The following is a 24,602-nucleotide window of genomic DNA, read 5'->3' as shown; positions in this document are numbered from 1 at the left end:
TACTCTCAATCCTCAAAGTGCAAACAGAGACTGAGCAAATATTTCTTCAAGCGTGATACAAAGCTAAGAGCTGGTTACACAGCCCAGCCTAAGATATGGTTATTTTTCAAGAATATGAACATGTCTACGTTTTCTGGCAGCAGTTGAGACCCTTGGGCAGTAACTATGTCTCCTGCAGCTGAAAAGACACGCTCGCTTGGAAGAGCGGAAGCAGGGATGGAAAGGTACACGATACTGAGAGCAGTTTTCTCTCCACCACTTCAGAGGGCAGCTACTGAGTGGGATAGAGGCCTCGCTTCTGTAGAGTTCAATTTCCCTCTTGATCCCTCTGCTGGACTGTTCTGGTTCAGTAGAGAAAGTGTCCCCTAGCAGATCCTCAAGCTCAAGCACCGTCTTCTTGGAAGCAGGTTCTGTCACTACTGGCTCAGCTCCCAGAGCTCTGTCTCCTCCATGTGTTGGATAGTGAGCTCCACCTGCTGCCTCTTCTCCTCACTCTCCTCAGCTGTGGCATTTAAACAGCAGAGACACTGGCGTTAACCTTAATAAGCAGCAAAGAGCCCTCATCTCCCTCTCAACACACACACTCACTCTGATGAATTTAAACTGATTTATACCTGATTTTGCTGCAACTGTTTCGCTTTCTTCTGTACCCACAGGAAGACGGCCTTGCGCTGGTTATGGTCTAGCTGCGGTAGAGTCCTTGGGTGTGAGACTGTGTCTCCAGCAGATAGTTGTATGCATCTCTGCTGTATCTACCCAAAATGTTACTGAGGACTGCTCTCCTCGCATCAGCCACGGTGGTGGAATCGCCATCGTTTGGTGTCATGCTCTGTTCAATCATGCTCTTCAGTGGCACAATGAGAGAAACTGTGGGGCTCGTCTCCTCACATAAGCCTGAGGTGGCTGTCTTCAAAGGATTCAGCAGCTTCACAAGGTCTTCGGCATCAAGGATATCGCAGACGTTTTGTCTTATCTCTGGACTGGTGAGAGCTGCTGCTACGCGGCTTGCTGCGCTAGCATATCCAAGGTGCTGTTCCATCGCATGATAACGTCCATGATTAAGTTGTGTGATGGCAGTTGTAGCAACTTCTGCTTGGACATTAACACAGCGGTAGCTGTTCAAAAAGCAGCCATATGTCTCACCAGCTAGCACAAACGAGTGATGCGTGCTACACCGAGGCTATCTGGGGTAGCAAGGTTTATCGTGTGTGCAAAGCACTTAAAGTGTAGCTCCAATCCTGCCTCATGCTCAGCCACTTCCATGTTATGTGCATTATCAGTCACAATAGCGATGCCATGGTTTGGCCTTTAAAGCTCCCAGTCAGTGACAGCTGCTTGTAAAACTTTGGCTATGTTTGCCCCTGTGTGGGACTCAAACATTTACCATTTCCCAGTCACCCCGTCGGTTGTAATGGTGTTACGGTTGTTATTCTTTGTAGGAGTTCAGGACCACCATGCGAGTGAAATGCAAGCGTGATGGTGTACTTTGGTTTCAATGTGTGGAGGAGTCACCGAAATCCCAGATTTCCACCACGGAAAATAGCCTTATATCAGCTGCATTGAAAACGATGTCTCTCGTTATTGCCGTGGCTCTAGCACTTTACTGTGGAAGTTGTCTGGCCTTTCAGTGTTCTCTTTACAGGCACGGTTGATTTTAGTAGAGTGCCGTGGTGGTTCTGTAGGTGTCTTTGCATAGTGCTCATGTTAGCCGTGGTGTACGGGACTATTTTCTTACAGTGCTTACATATTTTTCGTGAATTGTCTGTTACTCTGTTGCCGTTTATTATTTCCACCGGGTACCCAAAATGCTGCCACACAAACTATTTAAAAGTGGCGGGGGCATCTTCTATGCTAATATCCCCCTCACACTCTGTCATGCTGATATCGTGAGACAGCTTTTCACCTCGACGAGAAATATTGTCACGTTTTAATATCGCGAGATCTCGTCACATCCCTAGTAATCACAGATAGTTGCAGGTAGTAACAGGTAGTCGCAGGTAGTAACAGATAGTCACAGGAAGTAACAGGTAATCGCAGGTAGTAACAGATAGTCACAGATAGTCGCAGGTAGTAACTGATAGTCGCAGGTAGTAACAGGTAATCGCAGATAGTCGCAGGTAGTAACGGATAGTCACAGATAAAGGCAGGTAGTAACAGGTAATCGCAGGCAGTCGCAGGGAGTAACACAGTCGCAGGTAGTAACAGGTAGTCGCAGGTAGTAACAGATAGTCGCAGGTAGTAACAGGTAATCGCAGGCAGTCGCAGGGAGTAACAGATAGTCGCAGGTAGTAACAGGTAATCACAGATAGTCGCAGGTAGTAACAGATAGTCGCAGGTAGTAACAGGTAATCGCAGGTAGTAACAGGTGATCACAGTTAGCACCAGATAGTCGCAGGTAGTAACAGATAGTCACAGGTAGCACCAGATAGTCGCAGGTAGTAAAAGGTAGACACAGATAGTGGCAGATAGTAACAGATAGTCACAGGTAGCACCAGATAGTCACAGGTAGTAAAAGGTAATCACAGATAGTCGCAGGTAGTAACAGGTAATCGCAGGTAGTAACAGATAGTTGCAGGTAGTAACAGGTAATCGCAGGTAGTCGCAGGTAGTAACAGATAGTTGCAGGTAGTAACAGGTAATTGCAGATAGTCGCAGGTAGTAACAGGTAATTGCAGATAGTCACTGGTAGTAACAGATAGCTGCAGGTAGTAACAGGTAATCACAGATAGTCGCTGGTAGTAACAGATAGTCGCAGGTAGTAACAGGTAATCACAGGTAGTAACAGATAGTCGCAGGTAGTAACAGGTAATCGCAGATAGTCGCTGGTAGTAACAGATAGTCGCAGGTAGTAACAGGTAATCACAGGTAATAACCGATAGTCGCAGGTAGTAACAGGTAATCGCAGGTAGTCGCTGGTAGTAACAGATAGTCGCAGGTAGTAACAGGTAATCACAGGTAGTAACCGATAGTCGCAGGTAGTAACAGGTAATCGCAGATAGTCACTGGTAGTAACAGATAGTCATAGGTAGTAACAGATAGTCGCAGGTAGTAACAGGTAATCACAGGTAGTAACCGATAGTCGCAGATAGTAACAGGTAATCACAGGTAATAACCGATAGTCGCAGGTAGTAACAGGTAGTCGCAGGTAGTCGCAGGTAGTAACAGATAGTCACAGGTAGCACCAGATAGTCGGAGGTAGTAATAGGTGATCACAAATAGTCGCAGGTAATAACAGGTAATCGCAGGTAGTCACAGGTAGCAACAGATAGTCGCAGGTAGTAACAGGTAATTGCAGGTAGTCGCTGGTAGTAACAGATAGTCATAGGTAGTAACAGGTAATTGCAGATAGTCGCAGGTAATAACAGGTAATCGCAGATAGTCGCAGGTAGTAACAGATAGTCGCAGGTAGTAACAGGTAATCACAGGTAGTAACCGATAGTCGCAGGTAGTAACAGGTAATCGCAGATAGTCACTGGTAGTAACAGATAGTCACAGGTAGTAACAGATAGTCGCAGGTAGTAACAGGTAATCACAGGTAGTAACCGATAGTCGCAAATAGTAACAGGTAATCGCAGGCAGTCGCAGGTAGTAACAGATAGTCACAGGTAGTAACAGGTAATCGCAGGTAATCACAGATAAAGGCAGGTAGTAACAGACAGTCGCAGGTAGTAACAGGTAATTGCAGATAGTCGCAGGTAGTAACAGGTAACCGGACATTATGTGGTGAACACACACAGGAGCGAGTTATACACACAGTGACACGTTCCAGTGATGTTATGCTGGATATCAGCACCCTCAGAACACCTCTTGTCCAATCAGATCAGTGGACCCGAACTAACAGCTGTATAAGTAGGGAATAACACACTCCAGACCGTGTGCAGGAACATAATCCATTTCGGAGTAGTAACAGTAACTCCGCTTTATCACACCATCCTGTCACTGATAATTTTCCTATAACAGCACCACCTAGAGTGATTATTTCAATACTTACTGGTATTTTTTCTGTAAAAAGCCACGCCCCTCACACAACTAGTGAAGTTCTTTTTTTTTATTTCCTCGGAATGTTCTGGGTTTTTACAAACAGTTTTATAACTACAGTAACATTTTTAACTTTCCTGAAGTAGTCGGCAGAATCCCTCTGGAGTTTTCCTTGCATTTATTTATTTATTTATTAATTGATTGTTGCTAAGCTGTGGGTTCGTCTCAGGCAGTGAATTATCGACCAAACCCAAAAACACTAACAATATCAGACAGCGACATTTCAGCTTTATTGTTATATGGAAAATAATGGCTGTAAATCGTTACACACACACACACACACACACACACACACACAGACTGACTAGACATTTAGCATTTATCCTCTCCCAGGACACTCTGTGTTGGTTTTCAGCTTGAGTCTGTTTTGTAAAGTGCACTTATTTACTTACACATGTGTGCGTGCGCACACACACACACACACACACACACACACACACACACACACAGCTGAGGCTGTCCACCACACTTCATTCCTTGATCAACCTGATCAGATCCCTAGGTTTTCCTGTCCACACTGGCATGCTGAACCTTGTGTGTGTGTGTGTGTGTGTGTGTGTGTGTGTGTGTGTGTCTGTGGGAAAGCCTCTGAGCGTGCTGTGCTTCCACAGTCATTGACATTCACAGAGTGTTGCCATGTTGCCTCACATTTAATCTGGAGAACTTTTTGAACTCAGACTCGTGAAACACACGCAAACAAACACACACACACACACACACACACTTTCAACAGATAAATCTGCAGCAGGTATTCTTGCATCAATGGTCCAACCTAAAGCTCAGAAAAATCAAGAATTTCTGGAACTTGTTTTTAACTGGTACACTCATCCCTCCTTTTCTCTCTATTTCTGTCTCTCTCTCTTTCTGTCTCTCGGAGATGTCAGAGAGCTGACAGAGCGGACATGAGTCGGGATGCGGAGCTCAGGAAGTGTATGGGAACATCCCGTCCTCTCCAGCATGAACACCACACACACACAGGAATACTGATGCTGCGACAGCACAGTTCACCAGCAGGTTAATAAACACTGCAGAAATTCACGTGTTCACTGAGAGAGAGAGAGAGAGAGAGTGTGTGTGTGTGTGTGTGTGTATCATCAGTTAGCACACTCAGTATGTGTTTTTATAGAATCAGCATTCACCTGTCTTTGTGCCAAACAGACAGACAGGTTAGCTGGACACAACTAAACAAACAGACAGACAGACAGATAAACAGACAGAGACAACTACATAAACAGAGAGATAGATAACTAGATAGACAGACATGCAGACAGACAGATCAATAGATAGGCAGAAAAACTTACATCCAGATAGAAAAGTATACGTACAGACAGACTGATAACTAGAAAGAGAAACAGACAGACAGAGAAATGGACAGATGGACAGACAGACAGAGAGACGGACAGATGGACAGACAGACAGAGAGATGGACAGATGGATAGACAGAGAGATGGACAGACAGACAGAAAGACGGACAGATGGAAAGACAGACAGAGAGACGGACAGCCAGACAGAGAGACGGACAGATGGAAAGATAGACAGGGAGACGGACAGAAGGACAGACAGACAGAGAGACGGACAGACAGACAGAGAGATGGACAGACAGACAGAGAGATGGACAGACAGACAGAGAGACGGACAGACAGACAGAGAGATGGACAGACAGACAGAGAGATGGACAGACAGACAGACAGATCAACAAACATACATATAAGCAGCCGGACAGACAGACAGCTAGATGGACAGACAGACTGAAACTGGACAGACAGTCACACTGACAGACAGAGAGACAGACAGACCATAACAGAAGAATGTAAAGGCATCAGAGTGTGTGTCATGGCTGTAAAGTGTAGGAGAATGCTGATTGGATAAAAGCTCCAGGAGTGTTCTGATTGGCTAATGGGCGAGAGAGGAAAAACAGAACAGCTAAAGAGAGGAGAAACACATCGGCGCTGTCTAACGCTTCTGATAAAGAGCCTCATAAAAACACTGCGGCTGAGTGAGACACACACACACACACACACAGACCTGAAAGCACCTCAGATGAGGAGTGTGTATTTATTATTGATAATGTGCAGCAAGACACGGAGAATTCAGATACTTTACTGCAGTTAAGTGTGTGTGTGTGTGTGTGTGCACAAGCCTCCTCATATCAAAGTGCCACAGCAAGGACTTCTGGGTAAAATTAAAAAAAAAAAAAAAAACAACAACCCAGAATGCTAGTTTGGCTAACAGACATCAACCGCTTGTCAATTCACATAAAATATTTACAACATTTTAAAAAATGAATTAAAAGAAACGACAATTTGTACTTTTTATCCCGTTGTAGTTATGTTAGCATTTAAAAAAATCTGTTTATGTGGAACGTCTGTTGTAGACATCAGTGTGAATGAGCTGTTACTATAGAAACGATAAGGTATCAGAACAAGTGCCTTAATATAAACCTGTGCTACTGTCAGAGCTGCTGTTCTAGAGAATTAATCAACACCTTCTGACCAATCAGGATAGAGAACCGTGGTCTCACCGATGAGGGAGTTGAGGGATGAGTAGGAGCTGACCCGTCTCATCTTATCGATGGTCTCGAAGGATAGGAGATACTCGTCGTTATCAGGGCTGCCCAGGGTGCTGCTGGCGCTGCTACTCGCACTCAAGTTACCGGGGGAGAAGGTCACAGGGCCACCTATATAACACACACACACAACAAAATATTATTACACACCATATCGACCAAAACTGGAACAGATAGATACAATAACCGTATTCTTATAATCATATAAGAGAACTAAAGGGTGGAGAAAGAAAATGAGAATAAAAGTAGAAAGAACAAATGAAAGAATGAGAAAATGATATTAAAAAATTACAGAAAGAGTGAACAGAAGAAAAGGAATGCAGGAAGGATAGAAAAAAAGAGACAAAGGAAAAAGAAAAAAGGAATAAGGTTCAAAGAAAGAATGAAGAAAAAAATTAAAAAGAGAAAAACAAAGAAAGACATGATAAACTGACAGACAGATGAAAGGAATAATTTAGAAATAAACCTGGAGAAAGAAAAAGAATAAGGTCAAAGGAATGAACAAGAAAGAAAGAAAGAAAGCTGAGAATGAAGGAGAAGGAATAAGGTCAAAAAGGACAAATGAATGAAAAAGAAAAAGAAGAAATTGAAAAAAGGAATGAGAGAATGAACAAAAAATAAAATAATAAATGAAAGAAAGAAGGAAAGCAAGAGAAAGGAAGAATGAATAAATAAATGAATAAAAATAAACGAAGGAAAGAAAGACAGGAGCAAGAAAGAGAAGAAATAAAGCTGAAAAAGACTAATAAAAAAAAACACAGAACAAAGGAAATAAATAATAAATATAAATCAACAAAAAAATATATAAATGAAAGAAAGAAAAAATTAAAACTTTTATTATTATTATATTAATAATATTACTACTACTACTACTACTAATAATAATAATAAACTCATTAGTTTGCTATGTAGCTATTATCATGTAATAACTGACTAAATAAAGGAAAAATTAAGACGTTTTAAAAATGGGATTTGACGTTTCAGGGGCGGAGCTCCAACAAAAAAAAAAAACAAAAATCGCCACACTTCTGAACGATCACATTGGATATGCAGATTAATTAGAGGAAGCTAATCGAACCCTGTGCACTTTTACCTGCAGAACCTCCGGGCTAAGCTAGCTACCTAATTGGCTGGCTACGTTAGCTAATGTTAGTAATGAACAGATCTTGGTTGCTATGGTAACAGTACCCATAACCTATGCATGAGCAGTTAGCTTATCAGCTAGCTATGCAAGCTAATGTGATAGTACGAGGGCAATAGGCGTGTCCAGATTAGCATATTCATAGGTCCTGAGATTTGGGTAGGTGTAGGGCAGTTGGTAGAACAGTTAATTCCCTAGTAGTTACATCGCTACTAACATGTAATAAAGGATTAACCATGCAAGAAGTAAATAGAGATTAGAAAGTAAAGAACGTATGAATGTTCTGTGTGTGGGACTTGCCTTCCTCGTTAAGGTTGAGGTTCTGGAGACTCTTGTTGAGGTTGCGTGTGCTGCTGGCCGCTCGGATGTTGGTGTAGGAGTTAACGGAGCGGAGACGAGGGACCGCCGGACTGTCTCGCTCCCTCACCGGAGTCACGTTCCCCACCTCTGACAAGACAAAACACCGACCGAAAACACACACACATACACAGTTATTTGTGTCACAATTAAAGCCATGATTTATAGCTTACCTGCTAATTAAAGCCAAGATTAATACTACAGGTGAGCTGTGTGTGTGTGTGAGTGTGTGTACACCTGTAGTGTTAGCAGGTGAGGGAGCTGCATAGTTCTTCTCCTCCTCCATGAACTGCAGAGCGACAGTACAGAAGTTGCTCTCATACTGAACCACCAGGTGACTCAGAGCCACCACCAGCTCCTGCACACAGGGAACAGGTAACACTGATGACACACACACATTAACACAGTACAGGTAACACGGATGACACACACACATTAATATATTACAGGTAACACTGATGACACACACATTAACACGGTACAGGTAACACTGATGACACACACACACATTTACACAGTACAAGTAACACGGATGACACACACCCATTAATACATTACAGGTAACACTGATGACACACACATTAACACGGTACAGGTAACACTGATGACACACACAAACACGGTACGGGAAACACTGATGACACACACTAACACAGTACAGGAAACACTGATGACACACACATTAACACAGTACAGGTAACACAGATGACACACACTAACACGGTACAGGTAACACCGATGACACACAAACACGGTACGGGAAACACTGATGACACACACATTAACACAGTACAGGTAACACTGATGACAAACACATTAACACGGTACAGGTAACACCGATGACACACAAACATGGTACGGGAAACACTGATGACACACACATTAACACGGTTAACACGGTACAGGTAACACTGATGACACACACATTAATACATTACAGGTAACACTGATGACATGCACACATTAACACAGTACAGGTAACACGGATGACACACACATTAACACAGTACAGGTAACACGGATGACACACACATTAACATGGTACAGACAACACTGATGAAACACGCACTAACACGGTACAGGTAACACTGATGACACACACACGTTAACACAGTACAGGTACCACTGATGACACACACACTAACACAGTACAGGTAACACTGATGACACACACACATTAACACAGTACAGGTAACGCTGATGACACACACATTAACACGGTACAGGTAACACTCACCTTCCTGACCACGGGGCTCCCATCGTTGATGAGCTGCGCTAACATCATGGCCACATTGTGGTCGATGGTGGTGGAATGATCCGTCCTCTCGGCCGAATTTCCCACGAAGGTCCCCAATGCAAACACGGCCGCACATCGTACCTGAAAAAAACAAGAACACGCTTAACACAAAACACCACACGGCTGTAAAGTGTAACAGATGAGCGCTCGGTCAGCTTATCCTTCAAACAGTGGGAATCATCGTGTGCACATAATATGAGTTTGTGATCTCTTTGTAGTACGTGCTGGATCAACTACTATTCTATAGGCAGCTGAATAATGAGTGTGGAAGCCATTCTGTTCATCATCAATTAAACCAAATCAGCAGTGACTAATGTGAAAGTTATTAACTTCTTCAGTCTGTATTTTCTATCCTAGCTGTTTTTAGTGTTAAAGTCGAGTGCTTGTGTTTAAGGGCGGTAGTCAGAATGCTACTGAAAAACGTAGAGATGGTATTGACGGAAGGTTTTGCACTTAAGTCGCCGACTCTGAACACGGCCCAATGTTCAGGATGTATTCTTGTGTTCGGGAGTATATCAGGTCAGCGGCTGTGCTATCGTATCTGACCCAGGTGATGTGCTGCAATTAAAGCAAATGACTTTAAAGATGCGGTGAAGGTCACAATTCTGTGGGTTCTTCAGTTCCCCCCCTCGGTACCTCAGGTATGGGGTCTGACAGGAGGCTGTAGAGTTTCTCGTGAGCGCTGTCTCGAACACCGCACCACCGGGCCGAGTCGAAGTTGTGCCAGATGCGGCCGAGGCAGATGGCCACCCACTGACGCAGGAGAGGGTGAGGGTCGCTCAGCTGCTCCAGACAGATCGCAATCAGGTTCCCCTGCAGACACGCCTCCTACAGGACAACCAGGGGATTACAACATATTACACACATCACACACACACACTCAGAACATACAGAGTTCCCCTTCAAACACACCTCCTACAGGACACTCAGGGATTACAACATACTAAAAAAATAGAGAGAGGAAGTGCTATTAAAAAAAGAAGGAGTAAAGGAGAGATGGTACATCAGATCGAGAAGAGAAAGAGAAATAAAAGAAGAGAAAATAAGAGAAGAGGAACAAGTTGAAGGATGAACAGAGACAAGAGCGGTAAAGGGAAATTAAAGAAGAGAAGCAGATGAAAGAAAATGAGAAAAGAGAGAAGGACAGTGAAAGGAGAGAAGTGAAAGAAGAGAAAAACAGAATAGAGAAGACGAGAGAAAGGGAGAAACAGAAGAGAAAAGAAAAGAAGGCAAGTGAAAGAAAACAGACGGCAGGAGAGTAGACAAGAAAAAGAAAAGAGGAGCGAAAGAGAAGAGAAAAAAAGAAGAAAAACAAAAAACATGAAAAAGAAGACGGCAAAATAAAAAAGTGAAGTGAAAAATGAAAAAAGAGGAAAGAAAAAATGGAACAGAGAAAACAAGAAAGGAAGAAAATGAAGATACAAAAAAAAGAGAAGAAAGAACAAAGAAGAAAGGAGAGATGAAAGAAGTAAAAGAGACTAGATGAGAAGAGATTACGAGAAGGAAGAGAAGAAAACAAAAAGTGAAAGGAGAAGATGGGAAAAATTCGAGAGTAAAAAAGAGAAAATATATGAGAAAAGAGAAAAGCTGAGTGAAAGAAGTGAAAGAGAAAAGAGAAGGGAAGGGGGGAAGAGGAGAATAGAAGTGAAGTGAATGAAAAGAAGAAAAGAGAAGTGAAAAAAAAAAAAAAAAAACACACGCACACCTGTCCCGTGTTGTAGTTGTTGACTATAACAGCCAGGATGAAGACGGCCATGGTGCGATGCTCGGCCTGGAGAGAACAGAATGAGTCACGATGAGGAGACGAATCATTTCAACTCCACATGAGGTGTAAAGTTTAGAACTGACTCTGAGTCACACAAACAGATGAATCAATGAATCACTTTATTGAATAACACACAACAAAACTAACTCTGTTACACGCCATGTGTTTATGTTTACATTTGTGTGTGTGTGTGTGTGTGTGAGAGATGGCTGGAAACCTGCTGCACGACTCTCGGATGGACAGACTTTCTTTTCTATCTAAATAAACAAATAAGTAAAATCTGGAGTGTGTGTTTGTGTGAGGGGGAAAAACTTACTGGCATGTACGGATCAGCCAGAACTGACAGGAAGTATTTATGACCATTATCCTTCACCAGATCAGCCTGACAGGACTGAGACAGAAAGAGAGAGAGACACAGAGAGAGAATGAGAGAGAGACACAGAGAGAGAGATGGTGTGGACTAATTTCCTATAACAGTAGATCTGACAGTAGTGGTAGTTTAGTGTGCGGTTCATTGTGTAGTTTATTGATCAATATATTGTTCAGTGTGTAGTTCAATGTGTAGTTTAGTGTGTGGATCAGTGTGTAGTTTAGTTGGTAATTTATTGTTCAGCGTGTAGTTCAGTGTGTGATTATTGTTTTGTGTGTAGTTCACTGTGTAGTTTATTGTTCTGTGTGTAGTTCACTGTGTAGTTCGGCGTGTAGTTCAGTGTGTAGTTCACTGTGAAGTTCGGTGTGTAGTTCACTGTGTAGTTTATTGTTCTGTTTGTAGTTCACTGTGTAGTTTATTGTTCTGTGTGTAGTTCAGTGTAATTCGGCGTGTAGTTCAGTGTGTAGTTCACTGTGAAGTTCGGTGTGTAGTTCACTGTGTAGTTTATTGTTCTGTGTGTAGTTCACTGTGTAGTTCGGCATGTAGTTCAGTGTGTAGTTCACTGTGTAGTTCGGTGTGCAGGTTGCATTTCAGTTCAGCATGATTGTTTCCTTCCTGCAGATCAAAATGTCTCACAAATGTCCTACCTGGTGTGTGTGTGTGTGTGTGTGTGTGTGTGTGTGTGTGTATGTACCACAGACACTCACACTGTCCACAGCGAGGATTTTGGCCCAGATGAAGACAAGGAGAGGACGAAGCTCTCGCGCTGAACTCTGTAACAACTTCAACACATACGGAAATATCCCTACAGACAAAGCCTGAGAGAGAGAGAGAGAGAGAGAAAAGTGTATTCTTGTTTGCTCCTCTTCAGAAGATGAGTGTGTCCGTGTCCACGCTTCTGATTAATGTGGAAAGTAAAAGGTCTCACAGCACGAGGTGACTTTAACACAAAGGACAAACCGAATCCCATTAAACTGTCTGTTAATCACACACACAGAAGCTATTCGTACCCTTTCAGTGTAAAGTGGGTGGGGCTAATGTTAGGTAAGCTTTTTTTTTCACTGTTCAAAGTAAAAGTTAAACTAAAGACTGAAAGTTAAATGAGTTAACTAGTAACTGTTAATATGTTAAAGTTAAAACTAGCCAGTGAAAATGCTAATCTTCAAAAGTGAACGTTAAACTAGTGTTGAATCTGTCAGTATTTTCAGCGCTAAACCGCAGCACATGAATTTCCCTTTACAGGAAAAATAAACTAGCTGTTATTTATCAGCACTCTGATTGGTGAAGTGTGTGTGTGTGTGTGTGTGTTTAATTTTCCAATCGGCGCTCCTATGGGAGCTGTTTGCGTTGATTAAAGGCACCAAATGACACATTAGCGTCTCACATCGCCACCTTTACTGCGTTTATCTCCATTTAATTCCTGCTTCAGCAGCACAAACAGCACTTTACTCATTTTATAACACCAAGAACCCTGCGTGTATGTGTGTGTGTGTGTGTGTGTGCAATGTTACCAGGCTGACGGCCCAGGGCCCGAGGTCTAGGAAACGACCCAACAGGTCCAACGCTCGCAACCGGTGCACCTGACTGAGGAGGACCTGAAAGAGAGCAGTGCAGGACAGAGGTCATAAAATGTAAAAATAAAATTCATAGAACAAACAAACACACACACACACACACACACACCCCAGGTACAATAACATGAACAGGTGTTTAGGCTACCACACTCCCCATGTGCTGGCACTGTATAATCCTTCATCTGTGTGTGTTTCTTTATCATTGTCATAAAGAAAAACATCTGTATTTAATCGTACAATGAAACAATATCATTTGATTAGCAAAAGTTTTTTTTTTATAAAGAAAATAAATCGGATAATATTTTAGATAAACAAAGTATTTTTAATAAACAAAAGTTTGGTGTTGTATAAATCAAGTTATTCAGAAAGCTAAATGAAATCATTTTTAAATCTTGTACAGGCAATATCACAGTTTTGATACAAAACCATGCATTCATTCTTATTATTTTTTCTGGTTTTGGACTCTCGCGCAGGAAATAATCAAATTATTTTAAACCTCTCGGAAGCTTTAGGCAGCAGGTTTTGGGCAGCCGGACAGAAACACACACTGTCTGTGTATGTGTGTGTGTGTGTGTGTGTGTGTATTTAAAGCGTCGTGAGCGTGCGCCCACACACTCTTGGCGTTGGGAGCTTGGGCGGCGGCGTGTGGTCCGGACGCCACCTTCAGAGCGACAGCGGCGTGCTGAGAGCGAGGACCCGAGCAGGAGGACGGCCCACGGTACTGCCCGCGCAAAAATAAACACAACGCTGCTCCCTTCACCCCCCTACTGCTACACACACACACACACACACACACGTATACACACACAACTAACAGAGACCTCACCCTGCCTCCAAACCCACACACACACCTGCTACACCTCCATCCATAAATTCACACACACAAAAACACACACACATCTGTAAATGTTCCAATATAATGCTAATCTTTTATATTTTTTTAAAGAATTTGACATAAAATATATAAATACATGTATTTTATAATAAAAAAAGCAATAATATATTTTTTTCACCTTTGAGAATATTTATATTCAAATGTTTTATAGTGAGAAGCAAAAAGCAGAGAAGGAAATAAATCAAAGGGAAATATGAAAAAATATTAAAACTCAGAATACAATAATAAAATAGTGAAACTATAGTAAAAAAAAAAAGTGTAAAAAAGTACAATATAAAATGTCATGAAAAAATGCCAGCAAAGGTTAATAAAAGCAATCATTTGTAAATAAATTAATATAAAACATTTTAAATGGAGGAAATATTTTTATATTAATTTTTGTAAATATGCAATATTTTGTAGATTTTTCCTAACTATAAAAAAAAAATGTAAAAAAAGAAAAATTTATTAAAAAACCTAAATAGCGAGCGATATTGGACATCGGAAAAAATCTCACAGGATTGTTATATTGTGTATATTTGTTCAAAAAAACAAAACTCTTTATAAAACAGTCTTTATACATTTAAAAATGTATTCAAAAATGCCTCTGTAATTTCTCCACTTTCAGTATAAAGTGGGCGTGGCTAGTGTCCGCTCCACCCTGACCAATCACAAAGCTGTGCAACTCCACTTGATACATGGAGGCTGAACAATCCAGTCAGTCGCAGACAGACTGCTGTCAATCAAGCATGCTCATTAGAATATTAGGTCATGCCCACTGGAAAATTTCTCAGATCAGGGAGTTCTGCTGCAGATTAAAGTGTTTTATCTTCATTTTATTCTTTTGGTTTTGGTAAAATACCCAGAATTCCATTAAGTGCCCACGCTACAGGGTATAAATACCCAGAATTTCCTGCACTTGCGAGCGCCAGGATAAAAATAATAAGAAATAATAAAAATAATGCAGCACACGTCCGGTTCGGGTCACAGTGCCAGAGGAGTGTATTAATAGAGCTCCGGATCACGTCAAAGCACGGGCTGTGAACATTACCCAGCATGCACCGGGGGTGAGGGCGTGCCAGGGCTGTTCCCAATGTCCATCGGAAACACCAGCAAAGACAGAGAGAGAGAGAGAGAGAGAGAGAGAGACAGAGATAGAGAGACAGAAAGAGGGAGGTGGGGGGAGAGAGAGAGGGAGAGATAGAAGGCGAGAGAGAGAGGGAGAGAGATAGAGAGATATAGAGAGAGATAGAGAGAAGGAGGGAGTGGGAGGAATGAGAGGGAGGCCTGCCTGATTCTGACTGAGACCAAATGTTAGCATTACTCAATGTTTCTCTGTGTGTGTGTGTGTGTAGGAGAAGTGTGAGAAAGGCAGCTGAGTTTTAAGATGAGCGTTAAAATAAATTAAAAAAAGTCTTCGTCCATCTGGGAGACAAACAGCCACTTAAACCCACACACACACACACACACTCACACACACATACAGGATACTGGAGAACAGAAGAAAGGAAAACACACACACACACACACACTTATATAATCGAGGAAAGGCATGCAGGATATTACACATTAAAAAAACAATAAAAAAAGTCAAGTACACATGGGCTGTGTCCCAAACTGCGCTAGCACACTATTATTCAACACTACTGAGCATTTAGTATGTGATTTGGATATTTTCTCCGTCCGCATTTTTGTCTGTATAAATCAGTGCTCTTTTACTCTCAATCGAGATCATACAGGTGACAAAAATGCATCATGGGTAATGTAGTTCAGTGATGTTTGTGAACAAAGAGCGGCACTTTAAAACTTTTCCCTTGTTTCAGAAAATGCAGAACAGCCAAAACCCATCTCTCTCCTTGGCCGTTTTCTCCTTTTTATTTTCTCATTTTACGACTCCCGCTAGGGCACTTCACTCGGCCCCGGAACGCTGACTAAACACACTCCACAGCAGGGCGCGATACAAATTTCATCAAGTGCTCGTGTCGGCAATGCAAATCTCAACACTAAAGTAGCGGGAGGAAAAAAACCCCTACATTTTCACCTTCCTAAAAGCCTGGGAAAGAAGGGGCGGGGCTTTCTGATTACAGCGACAGACTATGCAGTTTGAGACACAGCCCTATTAGTAGCACATCTTTGACATACTATTTGGTATGGGAGTATTCAGACCTCATTAGTATGTGGAAGTATTATACAATACCCTGTAGTATAGTAGCATGTGGTTTGGGATAGAACCTCATTAGTATGTGGTACTAGCATAACATTCTCCGCAGTATGTCAGTATGTGATTTCAGTTATAACCCCACATGCAATATCTTTTTAAGATACTTTTTAATATAGTATTGTGCAAATTTGGCTATAGTGTGACAAGCATGCACACTACATAGTAAAGTAGTATGGGGTTTGGAACATAGAGGGATTAACATGTACTTAATATTACAAAATACACTCTGGACATACTGTGTAGTATAAACGGTAAATAATTTGGGATGTAGCTGCTATAGTATGCAGTATTATTTTACTACAGTATGGTAGAAGGTGATTAGAGGGGTGGTATTAATACATACTACTGTTTTCAAGTAATGAACACTTATTATTGTACTGTGTACTAATGCAGTATTACTATGTAGCATTGTAGTACACTGTTTGGGAAGTAGCTCACATTAGGTAGTACTAAATATTACGGAAGCATCAGAACATTGTACGCATACAAGTTATAGTTACAGTTACATTTATATAGCGCTTTTCTAGACACTCAAAGTACTTTACATAGTATGAGGGGGAGGGGTGGTCTCCTCAACCACCGCTAGTGTGTAGCATCCACCTGGATGATGCGACGGCAGCCATAGTGCACCAGAACGCCCACCGCACACCAGCTATTATTATAGTACTGGAGAGGAGAGAGTGATGTGGCCAATTCAGCGATGGAGATTATTAGGGGGCCATAATAGATAAGAGCCAATGGGGGAATTTCACCAGGAAACCGGGGTTAAACCCCTAATCTTTAGTGTCCTGGGGTTTTTAATGACCACAGACAGGACCTCGGTTTAACGTCTCATCTGAAAGACGGTGTTGTTTTTACAGTATAGTGGCCCCGTCAATATACAGGGGCATTAGGACCCACACAGACCACAGGGTGAGCGCCCCCTGCTGGCCTCCCTAATACCACTTCCAGCAGCAACCTTAGTTTTCCCCAAGAGATCTCCCATCCAGGTACTGGGCAGGCTCAACCCTGCTTAGCTTCAGTAGCAACACAGGCAAGAACTGCAGGTTGATATGGCTCTGGCGTTAATTACACAATATGCTAGTAGTGTACATAATGCAGTACTATTAAAACACACTGCGCAGTATGCAGTATGGGCCCTCAGTTAGGGATGATGGACAGAACACACACAGAGAGCTTGAGACAGTGAAAGAGAGGGAAAGAGTGAAAGTTGGAGGATGTGAGATGAGCGTGGAAACTCCATTTCCCAGAATGCCGTACCTGTAGGACAATAGGGAGCTGCTCAGGTGGGTTTCTGTTCTCCACTCCCATAGTGAGCCACACCTGAAACGCTGTGAGCTGCTCCGCGAAAAACGGACTGTGCTGAGGATGGAGAGGAAAAAAAACAATAACAAAACAGACAGAATACTAATTATTAAACAATAGTAAACAAGATGTCTAATTACATAGCACACACACACACACACACATATATATATCTATATATATATATATATACATACACACACACACACATAATACTTATATAGAATGTTTATATAGATAAGGGTTCCTTTACATTATGAAATACACTAATAATTGTACTAGTACGCACAGGATTCTTCTTTTATCTATGTAAAGTTTTTATGACATTATTATATATACACTATAATTATGCTCTACATTTAGAAGGGTTTATATATATATATATATATATATATATATATATATATATATATATATATATATACACACACACACATTATCATAATTCCACTGTTATACATATTAGACACCATTGCTATTACATTGTTATAGAACACTAATATGAACATTAATATGAACATTATTACTGATGCAGTCATTTATTACACTGTTACAAAAGATTAATCATTACATGATATAGAAAGTGTGTTATTACACTGTTACAGAACGCTAATTATTACACTGTAGCGAACAAGACTTGCACAATTACTGCAAAAATAACGCTGCGGTATATACTATACTTAGTGTGCATAGCTCGATAAGTGTTACGTTATTATATACACTAATCAACTGTTATATACAACTAACTTACACTGTACTTTTATAAATAAGTGATATGTTATATACCATTTATTGCACTATTATTACAATATAGATGTATACACTAACACTATGATGCATAACAGTTATTACATTGTTATTATACATAACTACATAAATATTACACGATTATAAATGCTAGACTATTGTAAGTAAGTTTTTTTGGCTAGCTAGTTTCCGATATTCTAGCGAACCTGTTCTACCCCTGGCCCGCCCATGACTGTGCCACGGCAGCCGTTAACCCCCATCCTCGTGTGGGAAAGTGGGTGTGGCAAGAAGCAGGAGGAACGCAGGTCACTGGTGTTATAAGTGGTTTATGCTAATACGTTATTAAAAAGAGAAATGTTGACGTGGTGTTGGTGTGTCTCACCCTGAAGGCCGTGCCCTCCTCGATGATGGTAGGAAGCTGAGAGAGGCAAATATCCACCGCCAGGTCCCACGCCTGCCTGCAACACAACACAGAGTGACAGACTGGTCTTAAAAAAAAAAAAAAGAAATTTACATCAAGATTAAAGTTAGCGTGTGTTAAATCTACTTAATCTTAATTGAAATGGACTGGAGTCGTTCAGGCTCTGTGGGGGCGGAGCCTTTCTGTTTCTGTGTGTGTGCTTACCACATGGCGTGCATGTAGGTGGGTGGTAACCTGGGGCTGCTGACCGGCGTGCAGTTGTATGACCTCATGATCCTCTCAGCCAATAGGAAGTTACGGAACAGACTGGCAACCAACAGATCCTGACGAAAGAGTTTCTGAAAAAGATCTACAGACAGATACAGATTAAATTTTTACCTCACTTTTATAAAATTCTAGAATGTTTACGTTTAAAACCATGATCCTGTCAGTGTTCTTCATAGTCAACTCCACAGTGTGCTTTTTTCTTCAAAAACAGAATATATATTTTATATAGCTGAATCTCTCTCTCTCTCTCTCTCTCTCTCTCTCTCTCTCTCTCTCTATCTATCTATCTATCTCCTATTATATATATAGTATATAAACTCCACTGCACTCAAGCTGGTCAATATGTGACAAAAATATCACATCACAATGTTTGAAGACATTTCTATGTACGATACACTACTATGTATCAAGACATGTATTTAGGTTTGCTAACAAACTGCCAACAAAAGAGTAGTGATGAATTTAAAAAGTGGATATTTTAAAAATAGCTTAAGTGCTACATCATTTCAATATTTTAACCGATGCAGTTTTTTTTTTAACTTAACATTTATGATGTAATATCTTGGGTCATTACATTTTTTTATGTCTAAATAATGAGGTCAAAATAATAACACTAAAATAACAATATCTTGAAATAATTAAACATCAAAATTAGGGATGCACCGAAATGAAAATTCTTGGCCGAAGGCGAAACCGAATATAATGAAAAACTTGGCCGAAAGCCGAAGGCCAAATACCGAACATGTTTTTTCCATTTATTTCGCCATTTTTTCCACTATTGCATAAATTAAATAGTCAAAAAGTTTTTTTTTTACTATTTTGTCTTGCTTTTCAAAGAAAAAAATCAATTACAAAAACTACAATTTCAAAATATTTATTTAACACTGAAGATTTTTTTTTCATTCCAGCAGGCATAAGCTACCAACAAGGAACAATATAACTTTAAATAAATAAATTAGTAAAATAAAAATATTTTGATGTGGTCATCTTTGAGCCCCCCTTGTATAGCCGATGTTAGGCCTATAATTGACTGCTGAAAGAATGTAACACTCTGTAGCCTACAACTAAAATGTGCATTAAAAAGTGCTTTGACAAGAGTGCAAAAATGGTTATATTCGGTTCTATACGGCTGATTATATTGGGGATATATACCGCTCGCGTCCCTGTACACCTCGCAGAGTATTATAGTAGATATAGGATAGTTAGATATGTTGTTAATGTTATGTTTCCTTAAATAAATACGTCTTTACCTGCTTCCGTACTCTACTCCCTCATGTCTCGCGACGTGACAGAATACTCCGGAACAGAAACAAAACAAACGTGCACGTGTCCACAGTAAACAATGTCACGGTTGTCAACAACCGAAGAGCATGCGCTTGCTGAGCACTCATGCACGCGCGCGCCCTCTCATCTCTCGGAGCACGCTGCCGGAAGTGGAGGTTGTGACATTCGCGCGTCTCTGGTTGCTAGGCTATTTGGCACGTCATCAGACACGTCATTGTTCGGTCAAATTTATTCAGCATTTTCACTTACTCGGCCGAACACCGAAAATGCTTTTTTTTTGCTATTTTCGGCTGAATAATTTCGGTTGCCGAATATTCGGTGCATCCCTAATCAAAATACTTAAAGTAAAATAATAACATGATGATGAGTTATGGCGTCAAAACAAGATATTACATTGAAAAATGACAAATAAGGACAAAATCTTAAAACACCGTCTTAAAATAATATCTTAAAATAATATCTTAAAATAAGTGATGAGAAATAATGACAAAATGTTTTTCCGCTTCAGGGTTTCCGTAGTAATTAAGCACTGAAAAGGAATAAAACTAAAAACTCGTTAAAATAATACAGTTTGACAGATTTTGCAAAAAGAAAACAAAAAACCACAAATAAATCAGTTAAAAGCATAAATCAGGTGATTTCAAACTCCACTCTGTTTGTGATTATTAAAAAAATCTCAGAAACGTGTACTGTGACAATTTGTCACAATAATGATATTATCGGCAATATAGTATCGATACTGAAATACTCCGATACAGCACGATGTTAACGTTATAACTGTTTCAGATTTATTTACTGATACACTATCACTCAGAGCACGATCACTCCTACACTTTCTAGCTACAATTCCAGACCCACACACACACACACATAAACACACACACGTACACACACACACGTACACATACACACATATACATATAGACACACACACATACATATACACACACGTACACATACACACATACATACACACACACACGTGCACACACACGCACGTACACACATGCACGCACACACACACGCACGCACACATGCACGCACACACACACGCACACGCTTCATCTTTCATTTTCATCTTTCATATTCCAATAACTCGAAAACTGCCTTCTTTCAGCCGCTCATGAATAATGCTATTAACTTTCATTAACCTTAATGGTGTCAGTGAGATTTGAGATTTAATAAAATTGTATAAAATCTAATTATGTTATTGTAATGTGTGTGTGTGTGTGTGTGTGTGGGGGGGATTAAAACCCAGGGCGTTTGCTCCATTATGCACTACTTTTCCATCGCCGATGTTTAATTTAACGGCAGGAAGTAAGACGAGAGATTCCCGCTCACTCAACTTCCTCGCTCGCACATGAACCACGTCTCAGACTTCGAGTTTAAGATGCTCAGTTTGTCGTCTTAGTGTTTTCGTGAAATCCAGATCAGAACTTGTTTCAGAACTCTCTGTATTTGACCCTGAGTGTTATGGACAGCAGGATGACACTATATTTAAAAAAATAATCGTTTAGGCGATTTTTAGTCTTTTAAAATTGATTTCTTAAGTACGCTTTAAAATGTATAAGTCCCGCCCCCAGGGGCGTGTCTTGCTTCACGGCAGCAGATCGTTAGCAGTAAACATGGTTTGCCGATGTCATTGTCTACGGCTTCACGCGGTTCCCTTTTCCAACTGAGAAACAAAATAGGTGGAGATTATTCCTTTAGTTTGTGCGAGCTAATAGTCATGTGACTTTTCAGAGAGCTGTTTTACCGACTCTGGGCTGTTCAATGCCTGAATACCGTTAACTCAAATGCGATTGTGTTTTCATGTGGAATCAGGGCTTCTCCTTCAGTGGAGAAGGAATTTCATGGGAAGTTTGCTTTCGTTTAGTTTTGTACTGGACCCTAATGGACGCTAACCAGTAATAGAAGCTAGCATTTGGGAAACGACTCGTGTGTTTAGTAAGAGAGCGTGACCTCTGACCTCTAGGCAGTACATTCCATGCGATGGTGTCTGTGATGGCAGTGAAGATCCAGTTGAGCTCGCCTAACGGCGTCCTCCTGTCATTCAGACGCCCAGGGATCCTGAGAATGAACACACACACAGGATGTGAAACAGCAGGAAGTGCAGCATCTTGCACTTCAATCCTTTCCATATTTATCCTTCATCATCCTCGTCCTTCTCCTCTCTCCTATTGACTCTGTAGGAAAAGAGGGAAGATCACAGACACACTCTCGGATCTAGTGTGTGTGTATGTGTGTGTGTGTGTGTGTGTGTGTGTGTGTGTGTGTGTACCATCAGCACACAATGCGACAGCTGTTTGTAGAGATTAAAGGACAGACAGCCAATCAGCGGAAACCGAAACTTATCCTTGCATAACTTCTAACCCTCTACTGCATGAATTATTACATTTACATCAAAAAATGTTTTTATGGATTGTTATTATTTGAAGTAGTTGGTAAACAACGTGCAATGTTGGAAAGACAAAAAGTGTATAGACAAAAATAACACAAAGTATGTGAGATTACATTCCAATTAGTGTATTTTCCAGACTATAAGTTGCAGAGGGTTTTGCCACCTAGTAAGCATGTAAAAGTTACATCTTCTAGAAAGGAATTACAGTGGGGGGAAAAAGCATGTGGATGGATTTACTCACTTAAAATATATACAAAAATGAGATCCAAACATGTTATAGGTGAAGAAACTTGAATTCTTAATTCTTTCTCTTGAAATATAAAATGTAGAAAATAAGAAGCAAAATGTCTGAAATGACAGCAGTTAGTATTACTGTAAATGTTAAAACAACGTAAATATACTATTAGAGACGCCTAGAGTCGTTTCTGCTATGTAGGCCTGTTTCAGTTCATGAATGCACACACCACAGTTCCATTATCGCTTTTTGTTGCCATATGGCAACAATTACATGTTTAACAGATACTCAAAATATATAAACTTGTCATTTTGCCTAAATATTGAAAACTTAATCACATTTTGAGAGCCCTCTGATGATGACCTTCACCATGCCATGTGACTGCAGGAAAGGAAGCACAAAAAGTACTTCCTGTCATGTGACATGGTATATCTTTGTTATATTAAAGTTAAAGCCCTCGTTTTCCAGTTACATAAGAAACTAATAGTGTTGTATTATTACTTATCAAAAAGATTGGAGATAAATGAATTGTTGCCATATGGCAACACCATGCAGTAAAGGGTTAAATCCTTGATGTTCTCCTGTCCATCAAACCAAGGGGGCGGAGTTAAAAGCAGACAGGAAGGAGCACTCAAGTTTTGTTGAAAAAGAATCACACAGAGGGATGGGAAACTTCTATTTAAAAGAGTTTCCCTAATAAACCGCTGACGAATTACAGTTTATCATCATCTTTTGTGAAAACTGGTGGATGTGAGGTTTTAGAACGTTATGGGTGTGATGTGGATCGTCACGTTTTTCTACTTTTCCTACTAAAACAGTGTAAAAGTAGATATGGTTAAAAAATGTATTTAGTACTTTCAGTTTAGATGATTTAACTTAAATAAATCAGAAATAACTGCAACAGATATCTTCAAAATTATTCTATTTACGGATTAAATATAGATAAAATAAGAATTTCACCTTCTCCTAGTTCGAAATCTTATATTTTAAAATAATTTACAGCTTTAATATAACGTTTAATTATTCATTAAAGCTCCTAAATCACTTCTGAAACAAATTCAGTGACAAAGAAATTCTAAAGATAAATGTTCTGTATTTTGTCCATCCAGAGAGCAGAGAGAGCTAAAGGCTGCCCACGGGGATAACTGTGTGTGTGATGGCAAAGAGTGTGTGTGTGTGTGTGTTGGGAAGGCCATGAGACTGGCAATAATCTGTGTGTGTGACATTTTGCCTCCAGCTTTGTGGGCAGCATCAGACTCACACGCTGAAAGTCATATGACCAAGACTTAGTGAGCTACAAAACCCAAGACATGTCTCTCTCACACACACACGCGCAAACACACACACGCACACACACACGCACACAGACAATCAAACTGCAAACAAACATGAGAAGTACAAAATGTCATCAATCTATAATAGTGTGTGTGTGTGTGTGTGTGTGTGTGTGGCCTTAGGAGGAGAGACCACCTCCACCTGCAGAGGTGAGAATTGAAAACACTGAGCCGCGACTTCGTTTGACTTCAATCAGCTCCCTCCGCTTCTTATGACTTTTTACACAAAGACAAAACAAACTGTTCCCTTGTGGTCTCGTCTGGCATCATCCATCCATCCATCTATCCATCTCTAAATTTGTCTCTCTCCCTAACCGCTATCTATCTATCCATCTCTAAATTTGTCTCTCTCCCTAACCGCTATCTATCTATCTATCTATCTATCTCTAAATTTGTCTCTCTCCC

At 40.6% G+C, this 24,602-nt stretch overlaps 1 protein-coding gene and 1 long non-coding RNA gene across 11 annotated transcripts in view; one reads left to right on the top strand and one right to left on the bottom strand.

Annotated features, from left to right (window-relative positions):
- Positions 1-24,602, bottom strand: part of rptor (regulatory associated protein of MTOR, complex 1) — a 95,720-nt gene that overhangs the window by 23,746 nt on the left and 47,372 nt on the right. For all 10 annotated transcript variants that reach the window (XM_053638977.1, XM_053638979.1, XM_053638978.1 and 7 more), the window contains exons 9-21: positions 22,197-22,297; positions 18,881-19,025; positions 18,638-18,713; positions 17,464-17,565; positions 13,046-13,129; positions 12,242-12,352; positions 11,481-11,555; positions 11,105-11,170; positions 10,036-10,227; positions 9,340-9,480; positions 8,340-8,460; positions 8,046-8,192; positions 6,560-6,715 (exon numbers count right to left, since the gene is read on the bottom strand). In XM_053638977.1, the coding sequence (XP_053494952.1) occupies positions 6,560-6,715; positions 8,046-8,192; positions 8,340-8,460; positions 9,340-9,480; positions 10,036-10,227; positions 11,105-11,170; positions 11,481-11,555; positions 12,242-12,352; positions 13,046-13,129; positions 17,464-17,565; positions 18,638-18,713; positions 18,881-19,025; positions 22,197-22,297 (1,517 nt within the window). The remainder of the gene's footprint in view (positions 1-6,559; positions 6,716-8,045; positions 8,193-8,339; positions 8,461-9,339; positions 9,481-10,035; positions 10,228-11,104; positions 11,171-11,480; positions 11,556-12,241; positions 12,353-13,045; positions 13,130-17,463; positions 17,566-18,637; positions 18,714-18,880; positions 19,026-22,196; positions 22,298-24,602) is intronic.
- On the top strand, positions 6,709-13,060 carry LOC128616365 (uncharacterized). The gene is made up of 3 exons (XR_008387422.1): positions 6,709-7,904; positions 8,059-8,477; positions 12,234-13,060. It is a non-coding gene; the product is annotated as an uncharacterized LOC128616365 (long non-coding RNA).

This window comes from Ictalurus furcatus, chromosome 12, assembly GCF_023375685.1.
Source record: "Ictalurus furcatus strain D&B chromosome 12, Billie_1.0, whole genome shotgun sequence".
Taxonomy (NCBI): Eukaryota; Metazoa; Chordata; class Actinopteri; order Siluriformes; family Ictaluridae; genus Ictalurus; species Ictalurus furcatus.
Note: the sequence above shows the minus strand (reverse complement) of the source record. Positions and strands in the feature narration are given on the sequence as shown.